General features: G+C 43.4%; 1 protein-coding gene across 1 annotated transcript; it reads left to right on the top strand.

Moving 5' to 3' along the window:
* Window positions 1-2,560: 2,560 nt before the first annotated feature.
* ddx17 (DEAD-box helicase 17) lies at window positions 2,561-22,211 on the top strand. Its single transcript, XM_035747725.2, has 13 exons — window positions 2,561-3,036; window positions 5,619-5,775; window positions 6,059-6,155; window positions 6,345-6,478; window positions 7,054-7,119; window positions 7,252-7,393; window positions 7,530-7,690; window positions 16,327-16,499; window positions 16,638-16,748; window positions 16,877-16,938; window positions 17,065-17,124; window positions 20,215-20,442; window positions 20,638-22,211. Exons 1-13 carry the CDS (start codon window positions 2,981-2,983, stop codon window positions 21,105-21,107), a joined length of 1,917 nt encoding a protein of 638 aa, XP_035603618.1. The 5' UTR covers window positions 2,561-2,980; the 3' UTR covers window positions 21,108-22,211.
* Window positions 22,212-22,224: the final 13 nt, after the last annotated feature.

A 22,224-nucleotide genomic window follows, 5' to 3' on the forward strand; every position in this document is an offset into this window, starting at 1 on the left:
GATGAATTACCTGCGGTGGCAGGTGCAGTGAAGACCGGCAAGTTCTAGCCTTGTCCGATGATGGTAAAGAGTATTCTGGCCTAGTGGAAGTGAGATCTTGAGAGAATGTATCCTTGCCTTCCGGCTGATCCATATGTGGTGTCTAGTTGGGTGGAGAAGAGGTTGGGGACTTGAAAAATCGGTGAAAGTAACTCGAAGTGGACTCGTGATGATTGTGTGTCTTCCGCCCAGAGGGATGAGGCGTTCCGCACCACGCTCCTCGGGATAAGAACGGCGACTTGCTTTGCTCTCCGGAGCAAGGCACTGTTGAAAAGAGGGATAAGTGGGGTGGCGTTAAGTGTTGAGGAGGATCAACTGAAATGGAAGATTCCTGGTGTCTGCGATGGCCACCATTTTGTGCAACGCAGCCCCAGTGGAGAGCATGGTGAAACAGAGAAGACATTGTCTGTCTTGCTGAGTTTTAAAGCAGTGTCTTTACCTGACAAAGTCAAGTTAGGATATGTCAGTTATCCCATTAGAGCTTTTCTCCCAAACCCATTATGGTGTTTTAGGTGCAAAACTAATGGTCATATTGCAGTAGTGTGTAGGATGGAGATTCCTAGATGTGAAAAGTGTGCAGGAGGGCATGAAACAAAGGAATGTGTCGTATTGGTGGAAAAAGCTGTGTGTTACCTGTAAGGGTACACATGGTGCTGGAGATCAGAAGTGTCCGGGGGAGAGAAAGGGATCGGGGCGAGTGATCCTAAGTGAGTCCCTGCGAGTAGGCCGAGGCCAATACAAAATGATAGGAATACCGTGCTTCAGTACGGTTGGTTTCTTAGCGTTAATCACAGAAAATAGATGTTGTGGTGGCAGCTGCAGAGAAGTACTTCAGTGTACGAGATTTTACTGCAGAAGTGTCCCGTCCACACAGGCTGCCGGCCTAGCGTAGGATCAGATAGGGCCAAGTAGTGGAGAAGTTTAAAATGGGAGTAGGGTTAGTTAATAGGGCAATTTCTATTCCCTTTTCGTGTCACAAAGTGTAATGAACTCACATTCCAGAACAGTAGGCGGAAACACAGGACTAGATAAGAGAAATGGATGAATAGGGAGACCGTGACCGGCCTCACAATCCAGTACTGTAGATGGCGGTGCATTTACCTTTCAGTGGTTGCGATCCGCCAATACAATACAAATTTAAAGAAGAACTCTAGCTAGCACAGGGGAAGCAGAGTCAATGAGGGGTAATTTGTTTCCAATGGATCTGGATGGCGAGCTGGAAGAACAAGGACAAGGGCTTGAGGGAATGGCGTTGTTAGCTACCTATAATGAGAGGACGAGAAGGACAAAGGCTCACGGAGTGGAGGAATACCGAAGGTGGATGAATTACAATCTATCCTAGTCGTGGCAGGTTGTGTAATGCCAGAAGCAGATGCAATGTTTGATTTTGTTGAAGCGAGTGGAGTTGGTGAGAATGATAGGTGGACAACGGTGAGAAAGAAGAATGGAGCTAAAAGGGCTAGTTGGAAATGAAGATACATTTATTGTCGGAGTGCGTTTCACCAGCAAGGATGTTTTTTGGGTAACCCGCTTGTGGTCTCAAAGATGGTAAAGGACGTATTGGAAAAAGTGTAGTCGGTCAGCATGACCAGAAGTGGTATGTTGTTGATTTTGTGTGTGTCACAAGAACAAAGGGAGGAAGCGATGTGGCTCTACAAACTATCAACGTATGATGTGGAAAGCTATGATTTTCCGAGTAGGACATCTGAAGTGGTAGATGCACGTCGTCTGACCCAAATGATAGATCGAAAGAAAGGAAAGCCTATTGTTATTGTCTTTTGATCAAGCGTTTCTCCCGACTCATGTAAAACTTGGGTATGTGAAACATGTGGTGAGACTGTATCTACAGAAACTGCTACAGTGTTACAATTGTTTAAAAAAATGGACACATGACAAGTGTTTGTCGAATGAATAAATATGTTGTAGTTGAAGAGTCAGATGAAGCACATTGCTGTATTTGTGATGGGAATCACGCTCCCAAGTTCCTGGAGTGCCCTGTAAGGATGAAGGAGGTCGCAGTAGCTAGGATCAGGGCTATCCAGGAGGTCTCCTATGTGGAGGCAGTGAAAATAGCTGAAAGAGAGAGGGGAGATAAGATGGCAGTGGATGCCCCACAGCCTGCAGTGAATGCAGTTTAGGAGAAGGATCCCGAAACACTAACAGTGAAGAAGGTAGACTTTGTTGCATTTATTGCGCAAGTGAAAAATTGCACTGGACAAACTAATAATTTTTTTTTAAAACAATTTGAAGAAACTAGACCTCGGCAAACATATTTCTGGATCTCCAGGACTTTACAGCCTAAATGTTACAGGGAATACTGAATGAATATACTGAACCTTTGTAGGGATCTGAATATACATTCGAATCAGACTGAAGGAGTACAGTTTGTTTTATTTACATTTGAATATTATAAGTATATTTTTTTCACCCTTCCTTTCTCCATATTATTTTTACGTTAAAGCTTATCAGTTTTCCCCCCATCCAGTAGGTGCAGGCATGCACCTCCAACGTTGTTTGTGGACCGCCGTAATACCATAGAAGAAGAATTCTAGCTAGCTCAAGCTAATAACAACACTCGCTGCAGCGTATATAAATATTTGGTTGCAGTTTGAGACGTTTAGCTATCACCTGTTTGCGTTAGTTTGTAGTAAAAACAAAAACTAGATACGTGTTCATTTGTCAAAAATAACACTTTATACACGTTCGTTCAATAGTATTTAAACAAATGTCAGTTTCACATTTTTGTATAGCTAGCCAGCTAATGTTAACACAATAAGGGCCTTAACTAGCTAGAGTTACTGTAACGTTGATCGCTTGACATTTTGAACGCGAGAATTTAAGGCTTGTCTGCAAAACCTTGCCCCTGTTCCAACGGAGAAATATATTATATATATATATTTAGCCAACTAACTAGCTCGGTAGAAGTCAAGTGGTTTCTAAAATGAGGGGCGGTTCATCGTATGGAGATCGAGACAGGGACCGCGGTCGCGACAGGGGGTAAGTCAGGCAGTTCGCCATTTACCTGGAAACCCGAAGATAAATTGCATTGATTTCTACGTCGGCATAAATTAGCGTTTGAGTCAGGAAAGTTTCCTCATACGACCTCTGCAAGCCAGAATGTTGAATGAAATTATATTTTAGCTTACTTTACCGGTTGGTTCTTTTGCAGGTAGGAATGTGAGAGTCGACAATATATCCATAGGAAAGCATACGCTAACTTTTCAAAGCGTTGGTAGTGCGTTCAGATTTCTATCACCTGAGCAGGTTTAAATCAAGGATCTCTCTGTACTTTGCTCCGTTCATCCTTTCTTGATCCTGACTAGTGTCCCAGTCCCTGCCACTGAAAAACATTCCCGCAGCAGGATGCTGCCACCACCATGCTTCACCGAAGGGATGGTGCCGGGTTTCATCCAGACCCGACGCTTGACTTCAGGCCAAAGAGTTCAATGTTGGATTCATCAGACCAGAGAATCCCGTTTCTCATGGTCTGCATCCTTTAGGTGCCGTTTGGCAAACTAAGCAGGCTGTCATGTGCCTTTTACTGAAGAGTGGCTTCTGTCCAGCCACTCTACCATAAAGGCCTGATTGGTGGAGTGCTGCAGAGATGGTTGTCATTCTGGAAGGTTCTCCCATCTCCACAGAGGAACTCTGGAGTTCTGTCAGTGACCATTGGGTTCTTGGTCACCTCCTGACCAAGGCCCTTCTCCCCCGATTGCTCAGTCTGGCCTGGGCGCCCAGCTCTAGGAACAGTCTTGGTGGCTCCAAACTTATTCCATTTAAGAATGAGGGAGGCCACTGTGTTCTTGGGGACCTTCAATGCTGCAGGAATGTTTTGGTACCCTTCCCCAGATCTGTGCCCCAACACAATCCTGTCTCAGAGCTCTACGGACAATTCCTTCAACCTCATTGATTGTTTTGTTTTTTACTCTGACATGCACTGTTAACTGTGGGACCTTATATAGACAGGTGTGTGCCTTTACAGATCATGTCCAATCAATTCAATTTACCACAGGTGGACTCCAATCAAGTTGTAGAAACATCTCAAGGATGATCAATGGAAACAGGATGCAAATGGCTACCCAGTCTATTTGCATTGCCCCCCCTTCTACGCTGCTACTACTCTGTTATTATCTATGCATTGTCAAATCCATATCAAATCAAATTTATTTATATTATAGCCCTTCGTACATCAGCTGATATCTCAAAGTGCTGTACAGAAACCCAGCCTAAAACCCCAAACATCAAGCAATGCAGGTGTAGAAGCACGGTGGCTAGGAAAAACTCCCAAGAAAGGCCAAAACCTAGGAAGAAACCTAGAGAGGAACCAGGCTATGTGGGGTGGCCAGTCCTCTTCTGGCTGTGCCGGGTGGAGATTATAACAGAACATGGCCAACATGTTCAAATGTTCATAAATGACCAGCATGGTCCAATAATAACAAGGCAGAACAGTTTAAACTGGAGCAGCAGCACAGCCAGGTGGACTGGGGACAGCAAGGAGTCATCATGTCAGGTAGTCCTGGGGCATGGTCCTAGGGCTCAGGTCCTCCGAGAGAGAGAAAGAAAGAAAGGAGAGAATTAGAGAACGCACACTTAGATTCACACAGGAATCTAATAACTCTAACTTGTCACCTTAATAACTCTACCTACATGTACATATTACCTCAATTACCTCGACACCGGTGCCCCCGCGCGTTGACTCTGTACCAGTACCCCCGTATATATCTCCTCGTATTGTTATTTATCTCCCGTATATATCTCCTCTATTGTTATTTACTGCTGCTCTTTAATTATTAGTTATACCTATCTTATACCTATCTTAATTTGTTTAGGTGTATTCTTAACTGCATTGTTGGTTAAGGGCTTGTAAGTAAGAATTTCACTGTAAGGTCTATAATAATAACTGTAAGGTCTGTTATAACTGTTGTATTCGGTGCATGTTACAAATAACATTTGATTTGATTTGACCTGAGCTCAGTTTCGAGTCTCATAGCAAAGGGTCTAAATACTTATATCAATAAGGTATTTCTGTTTTTTACGTTGTCTAAATTAGCAAACATTTCTCAAAAACAGTTTTCTCTTTGTCATTATGGGGTATTGTGTGTAGATTGATTTTAGAATAAGGCTGTAACGTAACAAAATCAAGGGGTCTGAATACTTTCCATTGTCTTGCATTCCCACTGTGAAATGGACCAACAGTGGTAACCGGTAGATTATGTTTCAATGTCATTCTATTCAACATGCTGGTTTGTAGAGGTTGTGAGTGGAAACGTTCCTGACCCAAACACACATTTTTGGCCGACGTAGAATTCAATTACAATTCGACATCGTGTTTCCAGTCAAGATGGCTATATCTCTATTCACTTTAGCTAACAAGAATATCTAACCAAAGATGGATTGCTACAAAGAATCTATAAAGACCAGCTACTTAGCTAGCTTGCTATGTAATCCTCTTCATACCCTTTGGGACCAATGGACAAAATGTGATCCCTCCAATTATTTCTGTTCTTGGCAAATGTTGTGTACAGTGAGTCTAGCTTGAGGTATTCAAATACTAATCTATGTGCTTGTCATCTTGTTAGGAGTCCTCGTTTTGGGTCTAGCAGAGGTCCCCCTTCTAACAAGAAGTTTGGGAACCCAGGGGAGCGTTTGCGCAAGAAGAAATGGGACCTAAACGAGCTTCCAAAGTTTGAGAAGAACTTTTACAATGAACATCCAGATGTTCAGCGCATGAGCCAGGTATTTCCCCACACCAGTGTGCTTCAGTCATGGAGAACCACAAGTGTGTGTGTGCATTTCTTACAGCACATTCCAGAAGGCCAACTATGACATCTGATTCAACTAATCAAGGGTTCGATTTTTAGTGAATCTGTTTTATTTGTGCTGGGCAGTCTGCACACTCTTGGTCTCCACTAAGATTGAACAGCACTGCCCTACACTCTTATTGACTTATTCTGCAGTTGTTGCCAGATGTGCCATCCTTGACACTATTGGTGGACAGATATTGTTTTCTGTCTTTCAGTATGACTTGGAGGAGTTTCGCAGGAAGAAGGAGATCACTATCAGGGGGTCAGGCTGCCCGAAGCCTGTCAGTAGCTTCTCCCAGGCCCATTTTCCCCGTAAGTACAAAATCTTTTCAGTACAACTGAACTGCCCTGGCGTCATTGTGAGTATGCATATCGTTTTCACCTCTGGGGAAAAATCTATTCTGGCTGGTGATGTGGACAACTGAACCTTAGTTTTGTTAACCGATGCAATTTATAGTTATTTAGTTATGCTTATAAGATGTTCTTATCCACTTCACCCAGAGTATGTGATGGATGTGCTGATGCAGCAGAACTTTAAGGAGCCCACAGCTATCCAGGCACAAGGCTTCCCTCTGGCCCTGAGTGGCAGGGACATGGTGGGCATCGCACAGACAGGTTCTGGGAAAACCTTATCGGTGAGATGCAGCTGTAGCTCCGTCATCATACATTCACATTAACAGAACAGGATGAACAAAAAGTTACAGCAACACTTACGAACAATAGCAGCATGCACACTGTTCATATCTGTAGACATTTTTATTAATTTCTTTCTGCCCGTTTTTACACATACCCCTGTGTTGACTGCCATACAATATCCTCAGTTATCTTGTCTGCATTCTAGAGCCTGACCGATATGTGTTTTTGGGGGTCCGATACCGATTAAGATTTTTTGAGGGGGCAAAACGTACCAATATGATATACCTGCAGATATACTGTTTTACAGTGGACAAATTAATGTGAACATTTTCCATACTGACTTTTTAGAAATGGCCATCCAAAAGAGTAATTGTCTAAGAAATATGCTGCAAATATTGATTTCTTACATTGTGACAGTAATGGCACATCATGAGAATGTCCACAAGTGTCCCTTTTCTCATCCTATTCATTGAATATTGGTTACGGTGGAATTGATCGGGCTCTACTTCCTTCTATAATTAATATCTCCTGCTTGATGTGGGGCATTTATCCCCTTGTTGTTGTATCTCCTCAGTATCTCCTGCCTGCCATTGTGCACATTAACCACCAGCCCTACCTAGAAAGAGGAGATGGACCAATCGTAAGTAATCCATTTTGGATGAATCTTACAGCATGTTTCCTATAATTGTTCAGATGTATGGATATCAGCCACTTCAAAAATGTATTATATTCAGGGAGTGTTTTTTTCTATCCCTGTCCTGTCTCTGTGCAGTGTTTGGTTCTGGCACCAACTCGAGAGCTGGCCCAGCAGGTTCAGCAAGTGGCGCATGAATACGGCAAGTCATCACGCATCAAGAGCACCTGTGTCTACGGGGGAGCTCCCAAGGCACCCCAGATCCGTGACCTGGAGAGAGGTAACGAGGCTCCTCTGGAATAAGGCCTACACACTAGTCACTATAACCTATATGCTGAAGAAAATCCATACTCTTTTCCATTGCGCATGTCTGTCTAAACCAGAGAAATCTACCCTGCTCTATTTCTCCCTCCCAGGTGTTGAGATCTGCATCGCCACCCCGGGTCGTCTCATTGACTTCCTGGAGGCAGGGAAGACCAACCTACGGCGCTGCACCTACTTGGTGCTGGACGAGGCTGACAGGATGCTGGACATGGGCTTTGAGCCTCAGATCCGCAAGATTGTTGACCAGATTAGGGTGAGCAGGGTTCTCTAGTCACTCAAGCAAAGTGACCCTCATTTTACAGCTGTTATTACCTCACCTCTTTCCAATGCATTAGCTACACATTGACGCATTTCAGGCCTGCCTAAGACCATATACACCGAGTAGGGCTGTCCCTCACTACAAAACAAATATTGATTGACCGAGAGTCGTCATGTTCCTTCGACCAATTGATTGGTCGAAATGTTTTAACTTAATTTTCCATATATACACTGCTCAAAAAAATAAAGGGAACACTAAAATAACATATCCTAGATCTGAATGAATGAAATATTCTTATGAAATACTTTTTTCTTTACATTGTTGAATGTGCTGACAACAAAATCACACAAATTATCAATGGAAATCAAATTTATCAACCCATGGAGGTCTGGATTTGGAGTCACACTCAAAATGAAAGTGGAAAACCACACTAAAGGCTGATCCAACTTTGATGTAATGTCCTTAAAACAAGTCAAAATGAGGCTCAGTAGTGTGTGTGGCCTCCACGTGTCTGTATGACCTCCCTACAACGCCTGGGCATGCTCCAGATGAGCTGGCGGATGGTCTCCTGAGGGATCTCCTCCCAGACCTGGACTAAAGCATCCGCCAACTCCTGGACAGTCTGTGGTGCAACGTGGCGTTGGTGGATGGAACAAGACATGATGTCCCAGATGTGCTCAATTGGATTCAGGTCTGGGGAACGGGCGGTCCATAGCATCAATGCCTTCCTCTTGCAGGAACTGCTGACACACTCAAGCCACATGAGGTCTAGCATTGGTCTCACAAGAGGTCTGAGGATCTCATCTCGGTACATAATGGCAGTCGGGCTACCTCTGGCGAGCACATGGAGGGCTGTGCAGCCCCCCAAAGAAATGCCACCCCACACCATGACTGACCCACCGGTCATGCTAGAGGATGTTGCAGGCAGCAGAACGTTCTTCACGGCATCTCCAGACTGTCACGTCTGTCACATGTGCTCAGTGTGAACCTGCTTTTATCTGTGAAGAGCACAGGGCGCCAGTAGCGAATTTGCCAATCTTGGTGTTCTCTGGCAAATGAAAAACGTCCTGCACGGTGTTGGGCTGTAAGCACAACCCCCACCTGTAGACATCGGGCCCTCATACCACCCTCATGGAGTCTGTTTCTGACCGTTTGAGCAGACACATGCACATTTGTGGCCTGCTGGAGGTAATTTTGCAGGGCTCTAGCAGTGCTTCTCCTTGCACAAAGGCGGAGGTAGCGGTCCTGCTGCTGGGTTGTTGCCTTCCTACGGCCTCCTCCACGTCTCCTGATGTACTGGCCTGTCTCCTGGTAGCACCTCCATGCTCTGGACACTACGCTGACAGACACAGCAAACCTTCTTGCCACAGCTCGCATTGATGTGCCATCCTGGATGAGCTGCACTACCTGAGCCACTTGTGTGGGTTGTAAGACTCCGTCTCATGCTACCACTAGAGTGAAAGCACCGCCAGTATTCAAAAGTGACCAAAACATCAGCCAGGAAGCATAGGAACTGAGAAGTGGTCTGTGGTCCCCACCTGCAGAACCACTCCTTTATTGGGGGTGTCTTGCTAATTGCCTATAATTTCCACCTGTTGTCTATTCCATTTGCACAACAGCATGTGAAATGTATTGTCAATCAGTGTTGCTTCCAAAGTGGACAGTTTGATTTCACAGAAGTGTGATTGACTTGGAGTTACATTGCGTTGTTTAAGTGTTCCCTTTATTTTTTTGAGCAGTGTAGATACACACACTGTGTTTGAATAAACTCAACTACATACAGTGGCTTGCGACAGTATTCACCCCCCTTGGCATTTTTTGTTGCCTTACAACCTGGAATTAAAATGGATTTTTGGGGGGTTTGTGTAATTTGATTTACACAACATGCCTACCACTTTGGAGACGCAAAATCTGTTTTATTGTTAAACAAACAAGAAATAAGACCCCAAAAAACAGAACTTGAGCGTGCATAACTATTCCGAGTCAATTTGTGTAGAACCACCTTTTGCAGAAATTACAGCTGCAAGTCTCTTATGTCTCTATAAGCTTGGCCACTGGGATTTGGCCATCTAGCCACTGGGATTTTTGCCCATTCAAGGCTAAACTGCTCTAGCTCCTTCAAGTTGAATGGGTTCCGCTGGTGTATAGCTATCTTTAAGTCATACCACAGATTCTCAATTGGATTGAGGTCTGGCATTTGGCTAGGCCATTCCAAGACATTTAAATGTTTCCCCTTAAACCACTTGAATGTTGCTTCAGCAGTATGCTTAGGGTCATTGTCCTGCTGGAAGGTAAACCTCCGTCCCAGTCTCAAAGCTCTGGAAGACTGAAACAGGTTTCCCTCAAGAATTTCCCTAAATTTAGTGCCATCCGTCATTCCTTCAATTCTGACCAGTTTCCCAGTCCCTGCAGATGAAAAACTTCCCCACAGCATGATTCTGCCACCACCATGCTTCACTGTGTGGATGGTGTTCTCGTGGTGATGAGATTTGCGCCAGACATAGCGTTTTCCTTGATGGCCAAAAAGCTACATTTTAGTCTCAACTGACCAGAGTACCTTCTTCTGTATGTTTGGGGAGTCTCCCACATGCCTTTTGGCGAACTCCAAACGTGTTTGCTTATTTTTTCTTTAAGATTTTTTTTTCTAGCCACTCTTCCGTAAATCCCAGCTCTGTGGAGTGTACTGCTTAAACTTGTCCTATGGACAGATACTCCAATCTCAGCTGTGGAGCTTTGCAGCTCCTTCAGGGTTATCGTTGGTCTCTTTGTTGTCTCTGATTAATGCCCTCCTTGCCTGGTCTGTGAGTTTTGGTGGGCGGCCCTCTTGTGGTGCCATATTCTTTAAAAAAAAAATTAAATAACGGATTTCATGGTGCTCCGTGGGATGTTCAAAGTTTCTGATATTTTTTTATAACCCAACCCTGATCTGTACTTCTCCACAACTTTGTCCCTGACCTGTTTAGAGAGCTCCTTTGTCTTCATGGCACCGCTTGCTTAGTGGTGTTGTAGGCTCTGGAGACTTTCAGAACAGGTGTGTATATATACTGAGATCATGTGACACTTAGATTGCCCACAGGTGGACTTTTTTTAACTAATTATGTGACTTCTGACGGTAATTGGTTGCACCAGATCCTATTTAGGGGCTTCATAACAAAGGGGGTGAATGCATATGCACAAACCACTTTTCTGTTTTGTGTTCTTTTGAATCTTTTTAAATAAGTAATTTTTAAAAATTCACTTCACCAATTTGGACTATTTTGTGTATGTCCATTACATGAAATCCAAATAAAAATCTATTTAAATTACAGGTTGTAATGCAACAAAATAGGAAAAACGCCAAGGGGGATGAATACTTTTGCAAGTCACTGTATGCACTGAGCTTGTCTGATGCTTTAAGTAAACTGTTTGATTAAATAATTAAGACACATGACTGGCGCACATTGTCTCGCTTTCCTCCCTAATGTAGCAAAAAGGCACCACAGCACAGCAAGTGTTAATTGCGCTGTCCATGCTGTAATGTAATTTCAGCAATTTAGTTTCTGACCGAAAGTTCTGTTACCGAAATCCCTAATTTGTTTAGGAAAAATATTCCCTCAACCCTCGCTCTTTTAGGGATAGCCCCCTTTTTTCAATTTTTGCCTAAATGACATACCCAAATCTAACTGTCTTTAGCTCAGGCCCTGAAGCAAGGATATGCATTTTCTTGGTACCATTTGAAAGGAAACACCTTGAAGTTTGTAGAAATGTGAATTGAATGTAAGAGAATATAGCAGAATAGATCTGGTAAAAGAAAATACAAAGAAAAAATCTACCACCATTTTGAAATGCAACAGAAAGCTCGCACTTCCAGCCATCACTCTGGTTGTAATTCCGATGGTGTCCACAAGATGACAGCAGTGTATGTGCAAAGTTTCAGATGGATAACTTGAAGTATGAGCAAACTACATGACATTTAGTGTGAAGTCATCCAAGTACATTTGGGCCAATCGTGAAGGAGACATTTGCTTTCATATGCCATTTTTTCATATGACATTTTTCTGCAAGAATATCATAAAATCTACTCACATAAAGCCCAGCTCATTGGCTATCTAGCTAGCTTTGTTTGACTCCGATTGGTGCTTATTTGACAAAGTTAGAGTCGTTCAAGTGAAGATCGCCCGTGTCATCGGCGTGCCATGAAGGTGTCGCTCTCTGACCAAATATGGTGTCCTATAGGATATACTACACCCCTAATAATATAGTGAAGTCTTGTTACGTTGTAGGGTCTCTGAGGAATACATATTAACGTGATTTGACTGGTTGAAACAACGTTTAGGATGAGATTTTCACAGATCCTTTTCTTTGCAAATTAAACAAGTGGAAATACAAAATCAATCATACATGCTATATGGACCTTTTTAGGATATGAAAAATGATTTTTATCTAACAAAATTACACTTCATGTTATCTCTGGGACCCTTTGGATGATAAACCAGAGCAAGATTTCAGAATGGAAGTACACATTTCACCTTCAGAGGTGAATTTATCAAACCTAACGCGGTGAAAAAAGTGTTTTGTTGTTAGGAGCTCTCCTCAAACAATAGCATGGCATTTTGTCCCGCAGTAATAGCTACTGTACTATATTAACAAGAATTTAAGCTTTCAGCCGATATAAGACACTTGTATGTACTGACATTTGTTGTTTTTCTCTAAAATCTGCAATGGCGACACAAGGCGCTGCATGATTTACAACTGTCCTGTTGACGGGGCGCCGATCCCTAAGAAGTTTAAGTGAAACATGTAAGCATCGCATGCATGTGACCAATAGGGCCTGACCTATAGCCTATCGTAATCACATCAATAAATTGGTTAGAACAGTTGCTGTTAGATTACAATATTATTACATTTTCTGACCATTTGGAACTGCGTAAACAGAAACTGATCTAACGGGGGAAAAATATATAAAGCCTTTATTACAGCAGACTAAAAACAGTTTCATGCATTCGTAAATTGCGTTTTATTTATTGTTTAGACCAGTGGTCACCAAACTACGGCCCGCGGGCCGGATACGGCCCGTCAGCACATTTGGCCCGGCCCTCTGAACAATACCAGAGACGCTATCGAATTTTTTTCCTATTTGGCCTCCAGAAAAAAAATCCTAGGCCCGGCCCTGTCAAAGAGAGAACGGAATAATGGCGAAAAGGTTAGGTAAGAGAAAAATTGATTCAGAATGCAGGGTATTTAACCTGCAGTGGACAACGATTATTTTTTTGTTCAATGCAAAGAAAAGGCTGTTTGTCTCATCTGTCAAGAGACGGTGGCGGTATTCAAAGAATACAATCTTCGCCGACACTATGAATCCCGTCACAAAGACAAGTACGATAGCTTGCAAGGCCAAATACGAGCAGACAAACTCTCAAAGCTAAAAAGTGGACTACTATCTCAGCAGAATACATTTGTACGCCAAGCTCAGCTGAACCAGGCATCCGTTCGGGCCAGCTTTCGGGTTGCTAAACTGATAGCAAGAAGCGGTAAGCCTTTCACTGACGGAGAGTTTGTTAAGAAATGTATGGATGCTGTCGCGGAGGAGGTGTGTCCCGAGAAGAAAGATGCGAGCTGCTACCCGAAATTAACGCATTTCTTCATTTAAAAGACAAAACGGTCCCAGAGCTGATCGACCCAGAATGGAAATGGCACCTCGCATTTTTAACAGACGTGACAGAAATACTTAACAGCCTTAACTTGCAGCTACAAGGCGAGGGGAAACTCATTTGCGACATGTATTCACACATAAAAGCATTTGAGGTGAAATTAGCGCTGCTTTTGGAACAAGTGAAAAAGCGCAACTTCGTCCATCTTCCTGCTACCCAAAACCTGTCGACAGAGAACCCAGCGGTCCCGTTCCCAGCTGAAAAGTGCGTGGAAGCACTGGAAATGCTGAAGGCGGAGATCGGTGTGCGATTCAGTGAACTACATGTTCATGCAAAAGAAATCCGTCTTTTTCAGAACCCCTTTGTTGCCGACATTGATGAAGCCCAGCCTTCATATCAGTTTGAGTTGGCTGAGTTACAGAACTGTGATGTTCTGAAAGACGCATTCAAGCCCAACAGTCTCATTGACTTCTATGCCGCCCTCCCAAACGACACATATCCAAACATCAAGAAACACGCAATGAAAATGTCCACAGTTTTTGGAAGCACGTATATCTGCGAGAAAACCTTTTCTCGCATGAAACTGCTGAAAACCCCGATGAGATCAAGATTGACAGATGAACATTTGCATCAGTGCTTGAGACTGGCTGTAACTAGAATGGAACCTGATATTCAACTTCTCACCAGCCAGATGCAGGCCCACAGTTCACACTGATGAACATACATAGGTAAGCTCACTTTTCTGACTTGAATGAGTCATTCTGAGCATAAACAAATATAATCATAATAAAATCTACTGGGATAAAATCCATTTTTACAACCATACTGGTAGTGAAATGTATTGTGCCGTGTAGGTGCTGTATCACTTAGTTCAGTTTCTCGACCTGCTTCTTTTGTGGTTTTCACAGGGAAGTTGATGAGAGAGAGCTGCAAACAGCAGTGTCTACAAGCCTACTGGAACCTACAAAAGGATTATAAGGAAGGAACACAAGAACTTTAAGAGACTGCTCATATGTGTCAGAGAGATTCTGCTCTGACAACTGAGCTGAACTTTTATCTGTTAAGATTGTGCATGGCACGACAGAAAGTTAATGTTCCATGGCTTTTTTTTCTATGAAGAACCCAGAGAGAGTTATTTAGTTATTATTTATTTCCTGTTTTTTCTGTGAAGAACTCAGAGGGTTATTTAGTTATTATTTATTTCATTAATAGTGTTATTATTTGTTTCCTGACTTTTTTTCTGTAAAGAACCTGGAAAGGGTTATTTGTTTATGTGTGGCTTTCTGGAAAACAATACATTTTTTAAGCTCCCCTACGATCGTCACACTTTTTCTGTTACAAACTGACACCGGCCCCCCATCAGAGAAGGGAAAAGTTTGGGGACCCCTGGTTTAGACTAATCATTGAAAGCTCCCTTTGTTATTTAATTTGAAAGCTAAAATGCTTGATTGCATTTCAAAACATGAATGTATTGTATGCTGTGTGATGACATGAATGAATGATTGATTGATTGACTGATATATTGAAATACATGCCTAAGTAAGTTACGGTGTTAAGACTAAACAGTATGCGCACTTAGGCCTACAGCTCGATAGTGGTTATACAAAGCCTACTAATGATAACGACATTACTAATAATTGTAATATCAATAAGAAGGAGATGAATAAAAAGGAGGGTATAGGAGCGAGAGCTGCGTGCATATTATGTGTGACAAACAGGTGCTGTGAGATTACAATCACATTTTTCTGCCTGTTGGAACAGTGTAAACCACACTAAATAAGTAATACCAGTCTGTTCTAACAGGAAAACAATTGTAACGCCTTTATTGTAGCATAGCAAAGAATAAAAACAGCTGAATCTGTGAAATTGCTTTATCTGACATGTTGCCATTGCATGAGGCTTGGTGCTCATGGAATCATTAGGCTATGAAACGAACACTCCAACAGGCAACAGAAGCAAGATCGGTCTTATTTCTGTAGTTATGTACGGATGATTTATAAAGCCAGGCACATTTAACAGTTAGGATATTGATTATAGAACTAATTAAGTTGGGGTTTCCTCAATTTTCTTAGACAATCAGGTTAAGGCTGTTTCTTCGTTGCTGCTGCTGTCTATGCCGCATTGTTCTCAATCCCAATATGCTGGTTAACTTGCTATTATGCACATAGCAACATAAGGAAAGGTGCCAATTCTACAGCACACTGAAGATTGTTTCAGAACCGCGGACAGCGACTGTATCCAATGCGGGAGAAAGCGCATTTGTTATAAAATAATATTAGATTTATTAGTGTTGCACCATTATCTTTTACATAGTATAACCATGTACAATTTCAGTATCACATCTTACAGTGATGGACTGTGCTCTTTCCATTACATAGTTTTCACCTGGTCAGTCTATGACCCCTTATTGATGTCATTCGCTATAATCAGTGTAGATGAAGGGGAGGCGACAGGTTTAAGAAGGACTTTTAAGCCTTGTGACAATTGTGACATGGATTGTGTATGTGTACCATTCAGAGGTTCAAGGGGCAAGACAAAATATTTAAGTGCCTTTGAATGGGGTATGGTAGTAGGTGCCAGGCGCACCGGTTTGAGTGTGTCAAGAACTGTAACGCTGCTAAGTTTTTCACGCTCAACTGTTTCCCGTGTCTATCAAGAATGATCCACCACCCAAAGGACATCCAACCAACTTAACACAGTAGAGTCCCTGTGGAGCGGTCTTGACACCTTGTAGTCCATGCCCTGATGAATTATGGCTGTTCTGCGGGCAAAAGGGGTTGCCACTCAATATTATGATGGTGTTCCTAATGTTTTGCACACTGAGTGTATATGTCTGTAGATGGACTACTACACATTCTTTATTCCAATTGGCTAGTGGTTCCTAGTCTATATCCCCAAACTGCTGCTATATTGTAATAAAACATCTGATACTGCTGCTAGCTACTGCAAAATGTGCTTATGTTTTTTTATCAAGATTTTCTAATGCTGCTCTCATCCCAGCCTGACAGACAGACCCTGATGTGGAGTGCCACCTGGCCCAAGGACGTGCGGCAGCTAGCAGAGGACTTCCTGAAGGACTATGTCCAGATCAACGTGGGAGCCCTGGAGCTGAGCGCCAACCACAACATCCTGCAGATTGTGGATGTGTGCACGGAGAGTGAGAAGGACAACAAGTGAGGCTAATACTTCACTCTACTCCACTGAAACATTAGCGTTAGTGAATGGGACTGTGTTGATGTAGATGAGGCTTGGTCGTAGACCGATGTAACTAACTCTCCATTGGCTAACATGTTCGCGCTCCTTCTCCCCAGGCTGCTCCAGCTGATGGAGGAGATCATGGCTGAGAAGGAGAACAAGACCATCATCTTTGTGGAGACCAAGAAACGCTGCGATGATCTGACCCGCAGAATGAGACGTGATGGGTGAGCGAGGAAAGGAACACACACACTCGGGGAGTAATTAATTAATACTTCTGGTCATGGGGTTGTACTACTTCATAACAATTCCCAGTTCTCTGATCATCAAGCTGACAGGTTGGTTTACTCCTCAGGTGGCCAGCGATGTGTATCCATGGTGACAAGACTCAGCCAGAGAGAGACTGGGTGCTGACAGGTAAGACGTGGTTTATTAGGTGTATTATATGGGCTAGTATAGGGCTAATTGGTATTGGTTGTTGTCGTGACACCTTCCTTTGTGTCCCTCAGCTGATCTCTTGGCATTTCCTCTCTCCTTCTATAGAGTTCCGTAGTGGCAAGGCTCCTATTCTTATTGCTACTGATGTGGCCTCACGTGGTTTGGGTATGTACTGTGAGCTCAGAATAAAAGCACAGTCCCTCGGCATGAATACAAACACATATATATTCCCTCAATGGGCTATGAGTAGGACACCTAATTGTGCTTAGATGTACAGTATACTAGCCTCATTGCATGTAAGAAACCCAAGAAATGTATAGATTTATTGAATTCATGAAATGGCCTCCACAAAACACATTGAAGCAGATTTCTGTGAGTACTGTTGCCACTTTGTTTAATATGAAGTGTGACTTTCTTGTCAGTAGTACTTCTTAGATACAGAGTATGTATTTAAGAAGTATGCCTTATTTCTGGAACTAATTTTTCTTTGTGGAATGCCAGGTCCCTTGAATAACAGGGCTAGAAAAATCCAACCATTCAGTAGATCTAAAAACATATAGTAATTTGAGATACCTTTTGTCAGTGTGTGTGCAGTATGAACTTAAAATAACGGGTATGGAGAGTGATGCACCCCCTTATGGCAATCAATTTTTATAACCAAATTTTGTTTTGTTTCTGTGTTCATTTATTTTCTTTCATTTTGTTTTTGTTTTGTTTCCAAGTCTCTCTTCCGGCACTAGAAGCGCACAGGCCCACTGGAGCCTGCAGCCGGACCTAGGCATGACTAATCGAGCCTGGGTTGCGGAGAGAAACACAGGGGAGAGGAGGCCTGATTTATCAATCACAGACACAGACATCTCTCCGAAAACCCAGAACAGAGCCCTCAAAAAAACTCTCCCCCTTCCAGCAAACTGACTGCCTGGACGACAGAGGGGGGGGAGGAAGGGTTCTGCTGGGATTCCAAATTTTAAACTGGGGCGGGGCGGTCAGCTCAGAGGGCCAAGAGGGGGGCGGCCTCCCACAAGCTATGCCACCAGCCTGCAACAGTAACGCGCCATATGTAGTTCCTTTCATAAATGACACTAATATAGATACACAATGCTAAGCAGGTTTGTTTCACTAAACAGCTTTAATGTTTTCAGAGGATTTATCCATTTCCTTTGCTAATATGGAGCGTTTTCAAAAAGCCCTAGTTAGACATCTTTGAAGATACTAAATGAGGCTTGGCATCATTGGAGATCAATTGATTGACAAGTAGTTTGCCAGAAACATTCTTCGAGTAATTCTAGCATACAAGTATAGCTAGTCTTAAATGTAGATAAATCCTTTCCCCAGAGATTAATAGATACAGTGGTGCGTTACAAGAAGACAGTAAAAGGCGGCAGGCCGAGCATTTGTCGCTTTGCTGGAGGCTCCCCTCTAAACTGCCCCTGCAGCCCCCTATGCAGCCTGACACCCCCACCACTGGCTGTGCCGGCCTCTCCCTCTGCGGGCGTCATGTCTGGTCCTGGCTGGCAGGAGTCCTGGCCTGAAGGAGCCTCTCTATATACCCCCCTCGCTGTCTCTCTCTATTCCGCCTTCTCTCTGCCCACCCCTTAATCTATCACACTTTACACTGTCCATTTACCTGTTCATAGTCCACTGTTTAGAGATGCATTCTCTTTCTATCTCAACCTATGCTTATTCTGACCTTGGTCATGTGATCCCTTGGCCTTCTTCCCAAATCTTTCATGCTTTCATCGCTTTACTTCAAATATCAAATGACTCTTTGTGTGCATCATGCAAAGACAACCCAGACCTGTAGTAATGATTCAGAAAAATGGAAACGTTCTACCTGCACTCAGCAAACCCCAGTCAGAATCATGTCCTGACAACATCTCTATATTCGCCCCTCTACAAATGCTAATTTTCCCTGGCAAAGTACCTTAATGTTGAGTATTTTAGCTCCCCAAAACCTCCACATCGCCACCCCCAGTGTCTGTTTCTTGTTACTGCACTTGAACCCCTGGGCTCCTGGACACGCTGTCAGTCTGGGAAGGACTCGGGGGACTTCCCTGGGTCTCTTCCATTTGTCTCCTCTGAACAGATTTCTACCAAAGACCTTGGATAATCTCAACAACAACCCCAGAAAATATCCCCCAAACTAGAATTAAACATCAGGTATTCGCTAGAAACAGGAGAGGATGCTTACCATACAGGTAGTTACAGGAAGTCCATATTTAGACCCCTGAAGTCACATAGAAGTACCCAACAGTACAGAAACAGTAGCCCAATTTCCCCTATTCATGCCCCTGATGACATGAAGAGGCAGAGCAAGGGTGTGGTGTCAGACCCAGTCCAGCCTGGTTTCTGGCTCTGCCACTCCAGTTAGGAGGGATGTGTGGAGGAGTGATGGGAGGGGGGAGGACCCATGTTGTCCTCCTCACTCTCCTACCCCTACAGACCTCCCAGGACTGGTCGTGGGGGACAGAGGGCACTAACCTTGTAAGTCATCTCTAATACAGGGTAAGTACCTCACCCCACCTTCCCTGTTCCCATCCACCTCATCGGTCCGTAAGAAAGAGACATTTTTAACCCACAGCAGTGTTTTCAGAGCCCTATGTCAACTGTAATGAGAAACAGACTTAAAAAAAAAGTTAAATTCCACCCTTTAAAGAAATCTTACCCTTTGCCAATGGATACAGATGTACCCCATTTATTTATTTGGAGTTTCAGCCCCACCCAAAATGGGGATGTTCAAACCCTATTTGTAATGATTTAGTCTATCTGGTATTGGTTGGCTGTTATTGTAACGTTTTGGTCACGAAGAAGCGGTATATTCAGTGCTTGACCAAAAGCATTTGAAATATATAGTGACTGGAATACTGAGGACCCCATTGTATTTTTCGAGGAACATAGTGTATTGGTTAACAAATAATATTTACAGTATTGTAGTTATGTTGGGGTAAGTAGGATTTAAGTGTTTCTGTATTATGTACCGATTACATTGTTCACTAGACAGGTAAGTGAGGTTTCAGAGTTAGATCTGTGTCTGTGGGTATTGTCTGTACCAAGTACATGTATAGTTTTGCTTGGTGCACAAAGCAAACATCTTAAAATAGGAATAAATGACCTCTCCATTCCTCTCCCTGACCTTTCCACAGGTGGCATATTGTTGTGAAATGTTTCTATCAATCAATGCTGCTTTTCCTAACTTGTCCTTGTCTCTTCTCCCTCCCCATTGACTAACCCTCCCTACCCAACTCCTAACCCAAGATGTGGAGGATGTCAAATTTGTCATCAATTATGACTACCCAAACTCCTCTGAGGACTACATCCACCGTATCGGCCGTACGGCCCGTAGCACCAACAAGGGTACAGCCTACACATTCTTCACTCCGGGCAACCTTCGTCAGGCCCGTGAGCTCATCCGTGTTCTAGAGGAGGCCCGGCAGGCCATAAACCCCAAGCTGCTGCAACTGGTCAGCACTGGCCGTGGAGGAGGTGAGAGAATGAGGGAGAGCCTTTGGGGGAAAGAGTTGCCCCTCTAGATTTTTGTTGAAGTGATTGACAGTGGGCTGTTGACTTGAGGTTTCGTCATTGTACGTTGAACAAGCTAGTTTTTTACAGTAAGTGTCAGTGTGTCCAGGTATTTGCAGCATTTTATAACTGACTTCATCTTCTCTCTTTGGAATGCAGGAGGCAGGTCACGTTTCCGTGGCAACGGCTCCAACGCCAGCAACCCCAACCTGATGTATCAGGATGAGTGCAACCGGCGCATGCGCACCACCGTAAGCAGCAAGGACAGCCGGGGGAGCAGCAGCGGCACGGGGAGCAGCAGCAGCTTCAGCCGCGACAGCCGAGATGGAGGGAGCAGCCGCACCGGGGACAGGTCGTCCTCTTCCTACAGGGACAGGAGGGACAGCCGCAGCTATGGCTCCAGCTCCTCCTACAGCCAGTACAAGTCCGGGAGCAGCAATGGGGGGCAAGATCAGTCAGCGGGGCAGTTTGGTTCAGTCAGCAGGTCCAGTAAGCCCCCTCCACCCCCCTCAGGGCCGCAGCCCCTCATGGCCCAGAAGTTTACCCCAGCCAAGCCCATGATGGGATTAATGGGGCACTCGCCCTTCCAGTTTGCTTCCCCACCCCCTCCAACCTCACAAAGGAAGTAAAGCTGGGGCTAGCCCTCACCACACATGCATACAATCCCCAACATCAACCAGAAAAGTCAGTTGTGTTAGGATTTAGCTTGTCAGGTTGAGATTCTGGAGTACTGTGCTTGAAATCTTGGCCTTAGCTGACATAAATCCAAAAGTGTTTTGTTAAGATTGGTGAGCGTTAAAAATAAAAAGTCAGACGATTTGTTGTGGACATTCAACATTCCAATAATGAACTTGCCTGACTAACAAGCAGTTTGACATCAGTGCTTTGAAAGGATTTGTTTAAGCATTAAAATAGCTGTACAAATGCAGATTGTCATTTGAGTAGTTAGACCACAATTGAAGTGGAATACGCTGAAATGTAATAGTTATACATTTGTAGGTGATGAAAGCATTTTCATTGAAGTGCCGTTTAATTTGTTTCATGTTGCTTTTCCCACAAAATACATATCCAGTGCTGTCAACAGTTAACCTTTTCAGCATATTGTCCTCCAACGTAAAGGTTATTTCATTATTGTGCAAACCGGCTTTCTTAGTATAGTGAGCTTCGAATGAGTCTTTCAGTGTATGAATGTGTTATTTTGCCTTTCGGTGTATGAGGCAGGTGCTACCGTTTCTCAACAACTTTTCTCAGCTCATTCAGATGTGCTTTTTGTTCTTCAGCTTTAGCTAGTTTGTACATACGTGATTATTTTCCCATTTAGAATTTCCCTGAAAAAGGTGATTAGTAAATCACTTCCAGGACAGTGTTTTGAAATATGGATAGACATTTCCTGTCATGAGGTCGTTATTCGACTTTAGTTTGTTCATTCAAACCTTTATATACACACACACTTATGTAGGTTACGTAATTTTAATTGTTTATTTTGTGGGATCGTTCAACCCCTCGGTAGCTGGAGCATATAATAAAATAGTTTCATGATCTTGTTTCTCTATTGAACTCTAAACCTGTCACACATGCTTGTTTCTTCCTAGTGTAGAGATGTATAGGTTAGTGCCTATCTGTCCTTTCCACCTGTAGTTGAATCATTCTAGTATGTAGACAAGACCAACCTGTAAAATCACATTACTGTCTGGTTTTGTTTCAGGTTTCAATAAAGCTTTTGAATGTTTAAAGTGTGTCTTAACA

This window comes from Oncorhynchus keta, chromosome 32 (assembly GCF_023373465.1).
Source record: "Oncorhynchus keta strain PuntledgeMale-10-30-2019 chromosome 32, Oket_V2, whole genome shotgun sequence".
NCBI lineage: Eukaryota > Metazoa > Chordata > Actinopteri > Salmoniformes > Salmonidae > Oncorhynchus > Oncorhynchus keta.

Coding starts and splice junctions, on each gene's coding strand:
- ddx17 (XM_035747725.2), top strand. CDS start 2,981: ATGAGGGGCGGTTCATCGTATGGAGATCGAGACAGGGACCGCGGTCGC. Junction 6,479..7,053: donor GTTCTGGGAAAACCTTATCG/GTGAGATGCAGC, acceptor GTATCTCCTCAG/TATCTCCTGCCTGCCATTGT. Junction 16,749..16,876: donor CGCAGAATGAGACGTGATGG/GTGAGCGAGGAA, acceptor TTTACTCCTCAG/GTGGCCAGCGATGTGTATCC.